The sequence below is a fragment of the Lepidochelys olivacea genome, assembly GCF_965140295.1.
Source record: "Lepidochelys olivacea isolate rLepOli2 genome assembly, chromosome: 15".
Lineage (NCBI taxonomy): Eukaryota > Metazoa > Chordata > Testudines > Cheloniidae > Lepidochelys > Lepidochelys olivacea.
This window is the reverse complement of record NC_140425.1, coordinates 34,221,857-34,239,177: the sequence shown is the minus strand read 5'-3', so window position 1 is coordinate 34,239,177 and position 17,321 is coordinate 34,221,857. Positions and strand designations below refer to the sequence as shown.

Sequence of the window (17,321 nt, the reverse complement as noted above, 5' to 3'; positions counted from 1 at the left end):
TTCTAGGTAATATCTGTATTTCTATTTAAATGAGTTATCGGAAGTGTAGTTGAGTTTTTTTAATGTTACCCTGTTGCCAAGATCCCCTTTGACTACCTGATTTCAAAGCTGTCCACCCTTTTTACAAACTTCCACTTGCGGGGCGGGTTTCAGCCCCAGTGGGGAGCCGGAAGAGCCAAACGTTTTAACTAAGGTTATTGGGATAAATATTTCATAAAGAGCAGAGCAGATATTAAATTACACTTATTGATTTTGGTATCACAACCCAATTCCTCTCCTTAGCCCCTCTAGACTAATTGATCTCTTAAGGAGGCTTGGCTGTCTGGCCATTACTTTGAATGATAATAATAATAAAAAACACTATAAACGTTACAACAGAAGTCCTGCTTAGACACGCTGGTACTTCGCGTAGCGCTCGAAGCAAGTGTAGGAATAAAGCCCAGCAATAAAATATCGAGCCTGTACTTTGCACTGGCCGATTCTCGTGCTCCTAACGGGTTGTCAATAGATCCCCCCCCACACACACTTTCCAGTCCTCTTTCCTTGCAACCTGAAACATAAACGTGGGAGAAGGAAGGCAGGCGCCTTTCATCCCGCTCAGCCGTGCTGCGCCGAGCCCCAAGCCCTCAGCAGCGGCCGGCTGGAGAGAGGAGAATTTGAGATGGGAAATGAGTCTCGAGGCGCGCTGGGGGAGTTCAGTCTCACCCGGAAAACTTACCCTGAACAAAAACACTGACAGACAGCGCTCGCCTGACGGAGCAGAGGCAAACGTGTGTGAGGTCTGGGTAAACATGTCATTTACATCCCTGCACCGCCGCGAGGAGCGGGAGCACCGCGCTGTCAAAGGGCTGCGGAGGCGGCGCACTGAGCGTGTCCTGTCAAAAACTCTTTCCCACCAAAACCTCCTCCCCGGGGCAGCCGGTGTTTGTTTTCACCGCCAGCAATGCGCCTCCGGGACGGCAGCGCTTCCCCGGGGAGTGTGGCCGGCCGGCCGGGCGGGCGCTGCTGGAACGGGACGCGCAGAGATCGGCGCCAGCGGCCCGCCTGCGCCCGGCGCGGAGCCCTGCGCGCCCCCCTGGCCGGTGCCGTCCCCGCTCCGCCGAGCCGGAGCGAATTGCAGGCGCTGACAAAGGACCCGCTTTCGGGCCGAGCTGTGCCTAGTTTGCAACGGGGGCTGGAGGGGGAGGGGGAGGGGGTTAAAAGGCCGAAAGGCGCGGCCGGAGCCAAGGCCGGGCAGGAAGGCGATGGGCACAGGAGCGCAGGCGGAGCCCGGCTTGCAGGGGCGGCGGGGCTACAGGGGGAAGGAGCCACCTTAACGGAGAGCCCCGCCCCGGGCCCGGAGCATGCGTCCCGCTCATTGGTGCAGCTCTAATGGCTGAAATTGATTGCTGAAATGCAAAACTTGTTGCTGTTTCTCCAGCTCTGGGTGAGAGAGGGAGCGGGAGAGCGGGGAGCGGAGACCCTGCAGCGCCCCAAGCCGGGCACCCTGCACCGCCTGCGGCCGACGGGACCCGCCCCGCCAGCAGAGGGGAGCGGGGACCCTGCAGCGCCCGAGCCCGGGCCGACGGGACCCGCCAGGAACCCGCCAGGAACCCGGGGACAGCGCCAGGAGAGCCTCGGTCCGGCCGCCGGGCGGGGAGACCCTCGGAGCGCCCAGCCCCGAGCGCGGCCGGGCGCGGAGAGCGGAGCCCGCCGGGACCCCGCGCCGGGCTGGCCGGTTTGCGGGGCGAGCGGAGAAGCAGAGGCTGAGCCGCGCTCCCAGCGCCTCTGCAGCCCGGCGATGCGGAGCGGAGCTCCCGGGGACTGGAGCCGATGAGCCGCGGAGCCGAGCCCCGCCGGATGCCGGGGAGAGCCGGCCGCCGCACGAGGTGTGAGGGAGCGGGGCGCTCCCAGGCGTAAGTGCCGCGGCCGCTCGGAGAGCCCCGGGCTGCGTGGGGCGGAGGCCCGGACCCCGGCCGGTAGATTTCATTTCCTTGAACTTTGTTTGGAAGCCGGGGCTGACGCTGCCTTCGGCTTCTCCGTGCCCGCCCCGCCCGAGCGCATCCCCGCTACGCGCCCCCACGCCCTGGCCACCTGCCCCTGCAAGATGTGAGCGCGGGGACCGCTCCCTGGGGACCCCGGCTCGCCCGCCGCTGCCTGCTGCAGGGACGCTGTGAGTTGGCTTTGGAAGACTTTGGGGCTGTCGCTCGCTGCGGTTCCGAGCGCGCTCCTGGCGGAGCCGGTCCGAGTCGCGCACCGGAGCACGCGGGGCGCCATGCCCTACTGATCCCCAGAAGGATGTTTGGGCTGGAGCAGTTTGAGCCCCAGATCAGCAGCAGAAACGCCGGACAAGGAGAGAGAAACTTTAGCCAGGCCGGACTGACCATGGGCTCTCACTTCAAATCGCCAGCTTTCCACTCCGGGGGCCCCGCGGATCCGGCCATCAGCGCCCTGGGCGAGCCTCCCATCCTGGGCATGAACATGAACATGGCTGGGGAAGCGTACGGCTTCCATGCCCGGGGACACTCCGAGCTGCACGCAGGGGGGATGCAGGCTCAGCCGGTTCATGGCTTTTTCGGCAACCAGCAGCCTCACCCCGGTCATCCCAGCACCCACCACCCGCACCAGCATCACCCGCACTTCAGCGGCAACTTTGGGTCCGAGCCCAGCGCCTCCTGCTTGCACGGGGGGCGGCTGATGACCTACAGCAGCAGCATGGGCAGCCAGCAAGCGTTTGCAGAGGGATATGAACATATGGCCGAGAACCAAGGAGGCGAGGGCTTTGGACAGCAGAGGTCAGGTAACATGCCCGACTTCCAGCACCATAACTCCAGCGCCTCTAACCACGCCGTGCCCGCGCCCTGCCTCCCACTGGATCAGTCTCCCAACCGGGCTGCCTCCTTCCATGGGCTTCCAGCCTCCAGCTCCTCGGATTCCCACAGCCTGGAGCAGAGGCGGCTTCCCAACCCGGGAGGCGTCGATTCTTTGGAATACAATTACGCCAGCGACGGCCCTTCAGGACACTTTGATTTGCCCGTGTTTTCTCCTTCCGAGTCGGAGGGGCAGCTTCCTCACTACGGCGCTGGCCGGCAAGTTCCTGGGGGTGGCAGTTTCCCTGGCACATCCGTTTTGCCCAGAGCAGCGGGCCTGGTGGGGATGTCCAAAGTTCACCCGCAGCAGCCGCCGCAGCAGCCGCAGCACGGCGTATTCTTCGACCGCTTTGGAGGTGCTCGTAAGATGTCTGTGGGCATGGAGCCTGGGGTGAACGCCAGGCATCCTCTAATGCAACAGCAGCCACAGACCGGTTTACTGGCCAGACAAAACTCCTGTCCGCCAGCACTCCCCAGGCAACAGCAAACCGAGGCCAGCGCGCCCAACCCCAGCTTGCAGGACAATGGGCCCCTCCTGCAGAACCAGCACGCGCAGTTCGAGTACCCTATTCACAGACTGGAGAACAGGAATATGCACCCCTATACCGACCCCGTGTTTAATATGCAGCCCCCTCCTCCGCAGCAGCCACCAAATCAAAGACTGCAGCATTTCGACGCCCCGTACATGAGCGTGGCCAAGAGGCCGAGGTTTGACTTCCCCAGCTCCCCCGCCGTCGACAGGTGCGCGGCCTGGAGTAACCCCCTGCACGGCGCGGGGATGGAGAACCACCTGTCGCCGTCCGCCTACCCCGGCCTGGCGGGCGAGTTCACGCCGCCGGTGCCCGAGAGCTTCGCCCCGGGCCCGCCGCTCCAGCACCCGGGCCCCGACCCGCAGGCCCTGCAGCAGCAGCGCCAGAACGCCGCGCTCATGATCAAGCAGATGGCCTCCCGCAGCCAGCAGCAGAGACTCGGGCCGCCCAGCCTGCAGCAGCTGGGGCACCGCGGGGACCTCGGCCAGAGCGGCCTGGCGCACGCGGGCCCCGCCGGGACCATGCCGCAGCCCGGCTTCGAGCGCGAGAGCGGCGGCCGCGGGCCCGGCTTCGAGCCGCCCGCCCCGCACCTGGCCCAGGACAGCGGCTGGTTCCCGGGGCCGCCCCCGCCTGGGGGGGAGCTGCTGCCGCCGCCGCCGCCCCCGCCCCCGCCGCGGCGCCTGGGCGGGCCCGCCGAGCCCGGCCCGCACGAGCTCAGCCTGGCGCCCGGCGGCTCCGGCCTGCTCTTCCGGCCGGCCGCGGGCGGGCTGGGGCTGGCGGGGGAAGGCCGCGGGCCGGCCCTGCACTCCCCGGGCGTCCACGCCCCGTTCGGCGCCGGCCTGGCCCCGCTGCCGTCCCCGGGCGCGGGCGGCGGCGTGGGGCTGCCCAGCGCGCCCGCCGAGCGCCGGCCGCCGGCCGACTTCGCCGCGCCCCCGCTGGGCGGCCCGGCGGGCTTCGGCTTCGGCGCCTCGGGCCGGCCGGCCCCGCCGCCCGGCGCCAGCGGCTCGCCCGGCGCCTTCCCGCCGCCCGAGTTCCCGCCGGCGCCGCGCGCCGCCGCCGCCAGCAAGCTGGGCGCGCTGTCGCTGGGCTCCTTCGCCAAGCCGGCCAAGGAGGCCGCGTTCGGGCAGAGCTGCCTGGCCGCGCTCTCCACCGCCTGCCAGAACATGATCGCCAGCCTGGGCGCGCCCAACCTGCACGTCACCTTCGCCAAGCGCGGCCCGCCCGAGGCCCGGCGCAAGCCCGGCCCGCCCGAGCCCGACGGCGGCGCCGCGCCCGGCCCCGGCCCCGGCCCCGGCCCCGCGCCCGGCCCGGACTTCTTCCCCGCCAAGGCCGCGCCCGAGGCCAGCCCCTCGCCCGGCTTCCCGCCCGAGGCCGCGCCGGGCGGCGAGGGCAAGGCGGCGGCGGCGGCGGCGGGCGGGCGCGGGCGGGGCCGGCGGAAGCGGGACAGCGGCCACGTCAGCCCGGGCGGCTTCTTCGACAAGTTCCCGCCGGCCGAGGGCGGCGGCGCGGCCAGCCCCGGCCCCGGCGCCCCGCCCGCCGCGCACGACCGGCCGCTGGCCTCGCCCTCCTGGGCCAAGGGCGGCGAGCGGCCGCGGGGCGAGCAGCCCGACCTCCTGGCCTCGCTGGACGGCGGCCTCCCGAGCGCCAGCAAGTCGGACGGCGGCTCCCCGCGCGGGGACTTCCCCGCCGAGCCCAGCCCCGCCTACGGCCACGAGGACGAGGTCTCCTCCAGCTCCGACGGCGGCCCGGCCAAGCCCCCGACGCGCAGCCCGCTGCTGGGCGGCTCCCCGCCGCAGGCGCTGCTGGGCGGCCAGAAGCCGCTGGCCCTGGGCCTGCTCGGCGGCCCGGGCCCGGCCCCGGACGGCTACGGGCTGGGCGGCGGCGGCGGCGGCCACCCGGGCACCCCGGGCCTGGAGCAGGTGCGCACCCCGGGCAGCAGCTCGGCGCAGGACGAGATCCACCCGCTGGAGATCCTGCAGGCGCAGATCCAGCTCCAGCGGCAGCAGTTCAGCATCTCCGACGACCAGCCGCTGGGCATGAAGAGCAAAAAGGCCGAGTGCCCCAGCCAGAACGGGGAGGGCGAGTTGAACAGCTGTTGCTCGGATAGCGTCAAAGGTGCCATGAGCACGATAGACCTGGACTCCCTGATGGCAGAGCATAACTCTACCTGGTACATGCCTAGCGAGAAGTCCTTGATGGAGGGACAGGAGGAGGACAAGCCTATGGCACCGTGGGAGAAGTCGAAGCCCCAGAATCCCAGCAAAGAAGGTATCCATTTCTAGTCCCTTTCTGAGCATGAATTTAGGCTGGTGGCACGGGTTGCTCTCTTCAAAAGTTTGCCTAATCCTAATGCGCGGTGGGGACCTTCCTCCCGCTTGGCTCAGGGCCCGATAAGGGGAACAGGGCTGCTTGGGGCTCCCCTCCTGCCCGTGGAACTCCCTAGGCGGGGTGTGTTCAGCTTGAGTCAGGTGGGCCGTCTGTCTGTCCTGCTGTTCTGCAGTTTTTCCACCATCCCGAGCAGGTCAGTTTCTAGTTTAAAACACAACAGGCTTTCGGCACCCACTATTTCTAGAAGCACTGTTGAATATGGAAATGTAATGACCTAATCGGGGTTGGTAAAGAGGCGTTAGGATTGTCACCTCTCTCCGTCTGCAACACCCTAGATAAACTCCTGACTCTTGCGTAAGGACCTGCTAATAGGAAATGCATAGCTAACAGCAGTTTGCTTGGATTGTTGCTTTCCAAGGCTAGGTTGGGCATCCCTTCATACACAAAGGAACAATTGTTCCGCTGTGAACTCGAAAGAGGAAAATATGTTTGGTCGGGAATTTAACGGGGGGTTACCGGTAGGTTAGGTAGGTGATCAGTGACTTAGGGAACCTTTGCTGGTTTGGGTGAATGGACTCCACAGATCAGATTAGGAACAAAACACCGCCCCTCCCCTATAAACCTACACACTTAGAGCTTCATTGACTAAATGAATGGTGGCTCTTTGCTACTTAAAGCAAACAGAACTCTTACTGTAGAAGAAGCAGACAATCGGTTTCTTTACAGCTTTTAGGATGATGGCTTTAAAATCGTAACTTGTTTGTGCCCATAACACTTTAATTCTTATTTCAATTAGGCAGTATTCTAAGCCATGTAATTTCTGTGTTAACATGGGTGAATTCAAGTATTTTTTTCATATTGGATTAATTAAGCAGGGAAAGTTTAAATATACATGGCAAGTGTTCAGATGGGGGCTCTCAGTTTAATTTGCAGAAATACATATATTGACAGAAGAGAACTTCCTGCTGTGGGAATGTTTACTTTTTATATATATATATATATATATATATTCCCCTGTATTATAAAGGTTTTGGTGAATCCAGCAAAAACGTGTTTGGTGTCAATGTTACATAGTCTCTGTTTCTAAGTATTTTCCTGTTTATCTTTTAAAGATGTGGTGCTGAGCTAAGAAGTTTCTACCATTGTTAACATAAAGAAAATAAAATCAGACTCAGTGTTTGTCAATATAAAACCATGCTTAGTTGACAGATGTTTAATATCAACATTTAGTTTTCATTCTTGGTTTTCTTTATTATCTAGAGAGCATTATAATGCTAGGATGAAAAAAATACATGGGTGGAAAACAGTTTTAGTTATAAAAGCTCCTTAACAAAGATTTCAGATTTAATCATTTCCATTTCATCAAAGCCATTTTTTCTAAGCTCATTGATTTAAGGGGTGTGTGTGTTTGCGCACCCTTCCCCACATACTATATATGTAAAATTGTCTATATGTATGCACCTCTGCGTGTGTGTATTTTATATCATGTATACACATACATGTATCATGTATTTTATGTTGGTGATTCATTTTGCTAACGTTAGGCTGGTTCAGATCTATTTTCACGATCTCTTAAGAACCATTTTTGTAGTACTCTTGATTGACTTTGGAATTTAGGTAAAGAGAGATGTTATTAAAATGAAAATGGAGTTTGGGTGGTTTGAAAACTCCATAACTTCATACTTCCAGTTCTGGTGGGCTTTCCTGCTTTCGTTTTCTGAAGCATGAATGCTGGCCCCCACTGTTTGTCTCTTTGTTCATGTTTAATGCCCAGCACTAGAGACTCTCATTTGAAGCCGGAGTGCTTAGCATGCACAGCAGACTCTAGGAAACGCATCAGCATTCTCCATGCTTCACCCAGGCAAGGACATAAATTGGTTTGTTTGGGGCCCTTCTTTCCATTTTTAAATGGAGTTGCACACAGCATCCTTCCTGGCCCCTTCTTTTTTATTGTTTCTTGTACACAACATCTAGATCTGACTGGATCAATAGCTAGTTAGCACAAATCACAGTTCCTGTCACTTCTACCTTGTCAGACATACACACGCTCATGCACACTCTAATTAAAAGCAGATTGGGGTAAAATGAAACTTAAGTTTTTTAGATTTTAATTTATTGGATTAAAAAAACCTAAGTGAAATATTTTTGGACTTTTTTTGTTACAGCTTGGCTTAATATTACAAGTTTTTCTTGTGTACATGTGACTCTGTGGCAGTGGGGTTTTTTTTTTTTTTGTTTGAGACAACTCCCCTACACACAGTTTGATGTTTTAAGAAATGGACTTGTTTGATAGTCACCAGTACTTTTAAGGAAATAACTCTTCCTTCTCATATAATGATAATCATAAATATTATTACAAGAGCCAGCTCATCACTCTTGTGCTGGTGTTCCTGGAAGGAAAACTAGGTTACTTGTATTCCTGTATAAGGATAAGTTTTAGTACTTAAACCTCTTAACATAAAATAAGATATTGATCTAACTCTATAACACTGCATAGATACATTCATTTCGATTTCCATTTTTACCCCTTGGAAGGTTTAAATGGACCAATTCTTCAAATGAGACAAGTGATATAGATAAGTAGAGAATTAACTTTAATTGTTCTTTGAAATGATAGGAGGCAAAGTAGATGAGTTCTTTTTTTTCTGTCACAAAATAAGAATGATTATATTTTTAATTAAATCATATCCTTACGTGCCTGAAGTTGTGTTTAAGAAAGGGGTTTTATTAATCATGTGACTGAAGTTCAGGAAACCCATTTTTAGTCAACTGGAATTTGCCTAAAACAATGTAGGTTTCTAAGTATTTGCAGTTGTGCATATACAGAAAATGTATGTAGGTTTCAAACATCACTACTCAGGATCCACACATTAGTAATACTTAATACAGTACAGTGTGAAAGGTTATAAGTTCATTAAAGCATTTAATTCTTTTATACTATTAAAATACTTGTATTTCTGAAGTATAGCGTAACCTCCCTAACAAATATTTTGATTTTTTTATTTTAAGTTATACTCACTGAGGTCAGAAAGAACCTCTTCTGTTTTGTACATAACACACAACTACTGTGACATGCATTGATTCTTCTATGGACTTCTTTTGAAGGTTATAAATAGGGTGAATGGAGAAGTTCTAACTCATGGAGCACTGAAGTCAGCATTTCATGTTCTTGAGGCCGTTCTCCAAAGTGTGTGTGGTTTTTGTGTTTTTAAGTTTAGTTAGTTCTACTGTGACTACAGGAGCTTTGTTTGTTCAAGTATTTTCTGTCTGTAGAAGGCAACTCTTTAAATATTCAGTTAATACCCACACTAATGGAAGAAACAACTTGTCTAAATAATTGTTGCAGTGACAACAGACTCTTCTTTGCTTATGCTCTGTAGTTTTTTGATAGTGGTACTAGAATGAGTGTTTGTGTGAGTAGTGAATTTAGGGATAGATGACCATAGATAACACATGCATGTGTACACACATATATACAGCCTGTTTGACATTTTGTGTTTATATATTTGGAAGTTTCATCCTATTAAGATATTATCTTTATTAAGTGTCCTCTTCAGTTAGGAATATTTCCGGTATTAAGTTTTTTGTACTAAAATAACCTTTTTTGAGGTGAATAGTAGGATTTTCCATAAAGCTTAATAGAATTTTATGTCTTCTCTGTGCTATCCACCCGGGATCTAGTGTTGAGGGGTGTTAAAATTGTGTCTGTAGAAATACTGATGACTCTTAAAACCCTAGATAAGTGTAATAAGGAAGAGCCAGACCAAAATCACTTGCAAAGCCCAGGATGAATTGAGTATGTTTCATTTTACCTAATTTGACTAAATGAGGAAAGCTTTTTACTCCAATGGAGTTTTGGGTAGTACGTTCTGGGAGGCCAATAGTTAAGTTCTTGGTTTTTGTTCCTCCCCACCCCCACCATTGAAATTTCTAAGGTCCATATCGATGCCTTCACTTGACATTTGCACCACAGGAATATGTAACCTAAAACCACACCGGTGTTAATCAGGGAAAATGAAAATAGATGTGGTTACCCTTTGTGGCTCTTACATTGGTGGTTGCCCATTTTCATTTCCAAGTCCAGCTCGGTACGTTTAATTTCTAATCTTTAGGTTCTTAAATATTTCATAGCAGTAATAAACTTGTCTTTGGAACAAGCCAACAGACATAAAATGCTAACCAAGCAAACTATTTAAAACTGTACATTTCTACAGCATATTAAAAAAGGACTTAGGTTCTTTCTAGATACGGCTGTTAGTCCTTGTCAGATTTTCTTTTAGGTCCCAATACATTCTTTGGTGAGTTTTATTTTAGTAAGCTGCTGACTTATTTAAGAGATTTTACCAAGGGAAATAGATTTGTTTACTAAGACGGAATTTGTCAAATTTCCTGTGCGGCCTTTCAAATGCTGAAATAACATTAAAAGCAACATATGATTTGAAATTGACTTATACTGTAATAAGGACTATAGGAAATGAGTTAACACTGACTAAACTTACTTTATAGCAGTGAAACTCTGATTCCTGATGCTATTTTGTTTGCTTGATAGAGGTATTTAAACTTCCATGAGGAATTTTAAGTTACCAGAAATGCAATTATCTTTGCCATGAAGTTATGCGATATACTCTGCAGATATGAAATATACATCTTTAATAAATGATCTGGGTTAGCTGGCTGATTTATGGGGAGAGACTACTCCCACTGCAGATTGCAATGAAGATTTCATTGTGCATTTAGATTTGGATTTAATATGATCTCTTAAACTCTTCTGATCTCTAAAAATCTAGCAAGGTCGCTCCTGACTGATTTGGCTTCATTTGAATGACAATAGCACTATTTCATTTACTCTGACCAACCGTTAGCTTTGCAGTATAATTTTATAGAAAAATGTTCCTGTTCAGAAGCACTTGCTTCTGTTTTATATACTATTAGAGATAAAATATTTGCAGCTTTATATGCCAAATATCAGACGAGACTGGGAATAAGGGTAAGATTTTTAGTATCAATTGCTATAACTATTTTAAAATACTGAAATATTTAATGCAGGAAGTATGTGGATTTATTGGCTTCAGTAACTGTTGTACTTGTCTGTATTTTTCTTAGTCTTGCATTTCTTTTTCTTTAGATTTTTCAGTCCAGAGTAATAGATGATTGGCATGAATTCAGATTTGGCTTGCAGTGTTAGTAGACTCATTTTTTTTGGTAACAGATTCTGTTATTTTCTAATGACCTATTTGGTTGTGGGATTGCCTGTAACAGGAATATTATTTAAACTCTGTGTGTGTGTGTGTGAGAGAGAAAGAGAGATGGAAAGATCAATATATTTAGAATACCCATGGTCTCTTCAAATTGTCACATACAGTGTTAAAGGAACTGGGTGAAACTAGAGGTATAGGTCAAGCAGAGATTTATTCTGATCTGTGATTCTGTTGCACTATGTTCCTTTTTTAATTTTGTATGTGTACTACATGTCTTTCTAACAAATGATCTAGTAGTGTTTGAACCATTTATTATAAAATAGTAATTCCATTTTTTGTAAGACTCTTAGGATATCTTGTTCCGTTGTTACTTCTACCCAACAAATTCTGATTTTTGTAAGGCATTGAACAAAGGAGTGATTAAAAATAAACAGGCTTCCGATGATTGTAACAATTAAATCACAGGCTCTGCAGTCCTCTGGAGAATGGAAGGGTTTTGATACAGCAAAATGCTTTTTTATATATTCATATAAAATTGTAGTACTAGACAAATGTGCATTATTTAGTATTTATATATGTGTGTGTTAATGTGCATCTCTGTGTGAAATATGTATGTATATAGTGTGTGTGTGCGTGTGTGTGTGTAATACTGGCTTAGTCAGAACCTGATTATATCAAAGTATGAATTTCTGCATATCCTGCAGGCTGGCTTTATTGTCTTTTTAAAGAGAAGTTTCATGTTGTTCAGTATTTACATTTTTCATTTTAAAAAAAAGGGTCTGACGTCTCCAAAACAGTTGTTACTTGATTCTAACGTATTTAAAATATCTAGAGTAAGAGGTTAATTCTTGGGCAGTGGAATTGTCACCTGTCTTGTAACTACTGTAAAGTATATCCTTTTCCATATTTTCAGGCTGGAATGCTTTCTGTGCATAATGATTTAGATAATCTATGTCTATTTCAGAATACCAATCTGTAGTGGGAATCTAATTCAACCAGTAGCAATCATTCCATCAGTTTGTTTTGGCTTTTTTTCTTTTTAAAGGAAGTCCTTGTATTTTAAAGAAATACAATGTTTGAGGGTTTTTATTTATTTATTTATTAAAGTAAGACTAATTGAGATTCACTTACTTCAGGGAGACTTTTAAAAGATACACCTTTTGATTAGGGATGTACTTCGAACATGATGATTTAGTAGTTCTCGTTTTCTTAGTCTGTATTTTATACTGAGGCTTTTAATTTTGAGATCAGTGACACAGCAGTAGATATCTTATCAGACTTAACATTGAAGATGCTATCACTTTGTCTAAGAAATACGAAATCCAAGCTGACTCTTCTTGCCATAGTTAAATAGTCCAATTCTTAGTTTTGATTTAAAATGGATGTTAAACAGAATTTTCCTCAATATTTTGTAGCTGGATCCCACACTTGGCCCATGTTGATAATCCTAATAATTTAGACAAAAATTTTGTAGTTGGCTGTTCTATCTTCCTGAGACACTTAAGCCATCTTTTCTGTTGAAATGTTGATAATTAGTAATGTCAAAACAACTGTTTTCTTTCCTTTTGCGGAAGAACACCACAAAGAAGTTTCTTGCAAATGTGAAGTATGTTTAAGGATTATATGCAAGAGTTGCAAAGTTAAATACCTTTTAAATGTAAGGCTGCGAATTTAACAGCTGGAGGTCTAATCCATTAATTTTAACAAGATGACTTTCTTAATACTTCAAAGAGAACATTTTAGATGATACTGGATTGCGAAAAAAAAAATTCCGCAAAACATCCAGTCTTTGTTTCACTCTTCTGCTTTCAAATGACAAAAGCCCACTTATGCGAGGAAGGCATTAATGTGTTCCTTAATTGGCGTAATCAGTTGAGTTTTTTTTAACTGCACTTGGTCAGTGTTGCACTAAATATATGTTTAAAAAAAAGAGAGCCATTTGTTTTATTAGTCTTTTTCCTCACACTTAATTTCATTTATCTGTAACAGTGCAGGGTTTGGTTTAGGAGACGTAGAATTTGTGTTGTGTTCAACAGCGAAGGATAATGAGTTCGTATCTCTTCAGGGTTTAAGTGTATAGTGTAGCCCTTTTAGATCGGAGCAGTGCTAATCCAAATACTGTCATTTCCAAAGAAAGTTTTCTCTTGAATCTGTTACTGTTTAATATAGTCAGCATAAGCGAATCTTATAAAACTATTTCATTCCCAAAGGTGCACACTGCATTGGTTACTAGTAGTTACTGAAAACAAGACATTTCTTGTCTTTGTGTGTTTAACTTTTACTGGAAGCATCATTCATGTGTGCTAATAAAACTTTTGCAAATTTGTCTTTATTTCTGTGTAGTATTTTAACAAAAAATGCAGTGCACGAAGTTGTAGTGTCTAGATTTCTATTAGGTTTTGAGGTTTGTCTGAAGAAGCCTACTCTGGCTCGGTATGCAGAAATCTGGTCATGTTTAAGTGCTCCAATGATAGATTTTGCATTAAAGTAAATATAGTTCATTTGAGATTAAATGCAAAAATAACAAATGTACAAGCCCTAAAGAATTCTGCTGGTGCCTCACTGCAGAATGTTTTATTAGACATTGCACTTACCATCTTTTCCCTGTAAGCTAGTTTACTTGAACTTTTGTGCATTTGATTTATTTTATCTTGCTATGTACAGTGTTTGAAGCACCTGAAAAATTAGATGATGTGAAATGAGTTACAAGCTAATTCCCCCCCCCCCTTTGTTTGGCTACTTCTTGGTCATTTTCCCAGGAAAGCATTTAATCATTCAGTTGTTTTGAAATGGCATTTTTATATGGTAAAATAATGTTTTAAAATTAAGGCCAATAGTCATGAAATATTTTAGAGTTTGTATTGCTAATGAAAAGATTATACTAAGGGTGAAGACGGGCTGATCCCAAGAAATATGCTGCTTTTTTAGTTAAAAATGAAACAAATATAAAACAACTTTTTGGTTTAGAATCCAGACTTTTAATTCAATGAATGAGGCAAAATGCCCCCCCCATGTAATTGTGAAGATTTAATACCTTTTATATTTTCTCTTAGAATTAGTTCTTTGGTGAAAGTGCAACATGAGGAAGTTGATGCATTCTCTCTCTCTCTCTCTCTCTCACCTAAGGATTATAATTATCTGGTCAGAATCTTAGGGATTTGCATTTTTTTTCCCCAGAAAAGCTCTCATTCGCATTTTTACATCATCTCCCATTTCAGTGACATTTTGTGCCTTTTGGTGTTGTGTGTGAGAAATGACAGAAAGGGAAGGATGGGAGTAATTGAAGGAAATTCTAAAAAGTAAAATAAAAATGCACTGTAACCACTTAACTGCTTCTGGAGAGACTATGCTGCATGTGTTCTACTATGCGCTGTTCTGGATGCAACTTTTATTGTCTAGGCTACACCAGCCAGAGTGAACAGAAAATATGTATGTGGGTAGTCAGTCTCTTGGCTAGATGGCACAGTTGATCAATTCATTACCATTTGGCTTGTGGTGACTTGAGTTTATAATTGCTTTTGATCATAATGGAATCTATTTTAAAAAGGTTTCCACTCTATTATTATTTAAAATAATTTTTAGAGAGCTATAAATTGACATGGGCACTTCATAGTGCCCTTTTCAAACTTAAGAGCTCTTCTCCACCCTGAATGATTTACAGCCCCAGTAAGAGAAGATAGTCAAATCCAACACAAGAGAAGATACTGGGTAGTCCATAGTGTGCATGCAGCCATGTGACAAAATGACCACACAGAACCAATTTAATTATTGCATGGTACAGAGCAGCCAAACATCTTTAACTTGGACGAAACATGACCAACCTTGTACTCCTGTTTTGAAAACAAAATGAAAGCAATGTTCTGGAAAGCAAAATAGTTCCAATCAGTATGAGGACTTCTGTGCTGTAATGGCCTTCCCCACCCCTAAATATAGACACATGGTGCTTTTTTTATGATCACTGGAGCAGCCAGCACACCATCTTTCTGTGCTCTTCTCATATAATTCTTTAGCTTTAGCAGCAGAGGAAAAACAGGACCACTTGAAATACAATTAAGACTGGGATGGCTGTTTTGAGATAGGAAAGATTACAGAAGAACAGGCAGAAGCAAAATCCTTCATATTTTTTGTTCCAGTCAAGGGAGAGTTTCAGAATATCAACTTTTAGTTAATTCTAGCTGTCAAAAAATGGGTATCGGTTATCTGGATTTCTGACTGTGCTGAGAGATGGAGGCAATGAACATGTAAAAAGTTACAAAACTGAAACCTAAAGAACCCCCCAAATCCTTGGAGTTAATCACAGTTTTAACTTCTCTGTGCACATAATTGTATCTCATGTTCTAGATAAAGAAAGGTGTTTAGTGGACACATCATTCTAATACACTTAATTGGTTTTGCTTTCTTGGACTGATGGACATCCAAGAAATGACACATGCATGTTTTCAGAAATGAAGAGTGTAGCTTGGTGCTCTTACTTGGACTGGGTCTCAGATATCCACTATTGGAGGAAAGATTTGTCGTTAGTTCTAGTTCTGAATTCTTTGCCATTGGCAAATGGAAATATAATTTGACCTAGCTTTGTTGCCAAAATAGAAGCCAAGATTCACAGCACTAGCTGCTGACAGATCTGTTGCTTTTATAATTTGTTTGTGTTTTCTTGAGAGAGCGATTACTTTCTAGTTCAAATAATTACCCAAAGCCTCTCACATTTGGATAATTTATTTTAAACCTCTTTATACAAATGACTTTCAGATATTTTCCATCACAGAAAGAGTAGGTTGAAAATGTCTTCCTTGAATCAGACAGATACGAACTTCAAGAACTGGAAAAACATGCAGTTGGAGAGATGGTGATACAATGACATTTTTATGTCTACCTATTAAGCATAATGGAGGGTTGGTTGCTGGCCCTAAATTTCTTTATCTAAACCCTTAAAACAGAAATAGTTTCCTGTAATTACTGTATTGCAGGGAGGACTACAGCTAGGTAAATGGGATAAAAACTGTTACCTGTCCAATTGTATCAGCCATAATTACTGTATTTCTGAACTTCTGTTTTCAGAGATAAAATTTATTGCTATGGTTGTCAAAAATAAGTAGGTTAAAAGAAGACGCAGAGATGAGGACTATCAAATGAATAATGCTCAGAAAATGGTTTAGTCTTACCTCTATTTTTTGGTGATTATTACTTTATCTCAAAGGTTTAGGATCAAATGTTCTTGTTTTTTTTTAAATACGTGCACACTGGATTGTTTTTATGTTGGTCAAATTTAGGATACTGAGTTATAGAATTTAGAACTGAGGATCTTTTGTCAGTTTCATGTTAATATCTAATCCTGTTGTTCAGGCAAATCCTAATTAAAAAGGCCTGTTCAGTTCTGGGTTCTGTTTTTACTTTTTGATGGAGCGTATTTCTGCTGCTTGTTGTATGTGGATAAGGCCACAACATTAGGACAGTGATCATTTGCTTGAAATTGTTTAGATTATATTCGTTTTCAGATTGAAGGAACCCTAGTTTTAATGGGAGAGGAGCAATTGTTTATAATAATTAAAATAGTTTTCCGTGTCCTACATTTTGTTTTGTCTTTGTACATAGTGGTAACGCTGGATTCCGAACTTACCACAGCAAGAAAAAATCCTGTATAATTTCAAAGTGGTAATGCCACTTGATTGTGGTATTTGATCATATTAGGCGCATATATTCAATCAAACAGTAGCTGTTCCTACTTCAGGTCTGAAAAAGGAACCAGAAAGAATTGCTTTAAAATTCTGTAAAGCAGGTTTGGTGTGTTTCTCCTTTCCCCTCCCTATCACCTTGCAAAATGTACTTTACTTCTCTCCCGCGCCCCACCCCCTCATGGAATAGATTTTAAAGGGTTTTCTTTTTAATGGTTTTTGACGACTGCTCTTGCTTTCAGTAGTGATCTGGCCCAAATAAAAATGGCGAGGAGTGCCCATTACTGAGCTGCAAAAGAATGGGTTATGCCGAAAAACCATTTAGATAAAAATGTAATTTTCCCTTCCACATTCAGTGCTAAGAATTAATAGTACATTCTTCCTAAGTGGGCACTTTTATATTATATTTTTGCCTTTAATGAAATTCTTTCCTAAACAGGAGTGTTTCATTTAAAACTTGATCTCTTTATCCCTTCAGAACTGGTGCCCCAGATTTTTCAGCAATTTTTTTCTCTAGTTAAATCCTGCTGAAAAGTATCCTGGAATTTTGTTGAAACTCTTTTTATGTTGGGTCCAAAGGTGTATGATTCAAATATTAGCACAGTTTGATTCTTCCTTGCTTCTTCAGGAACTAAGTTACTTTGCATTTCGTATGTATGAAATTTTGTATCTTCATTTGTGCCTTTTGATTGATTGATCTGAATGTCAATTGTGTTCTTACCGGCTTTGTTAGGCGCACTCAGC

The 17,321-nt window shown here is 46.2% G+C and overlaps 1 protein-coding gene across 1 annotated transcript in view; it reads left to right on the top strand.

The window, feature by feature from the left end:
• The first annotated feature begins 1,431 nt into the window (after positions 1–1,431).
• Positions 1,432–17,321, top strand: part of MN1 (MN1 proto-oncogene, transcriptional regulator) — a 44,204-nt gene continuing 28,314 nt past the window's right edge. The window contains exon 1 of the mRNA XM_084648641.1: positions 1,432–5,647. Within this exon, the coding sequence (XP_084504767.1) occupies positions 2,278–5,647 (3,370 nt within the window). The 5' untranslated portion in view covers positions 1,432–2,277. The remainder of the gene's footprint in view (positions 5,648–17,321) is intronic.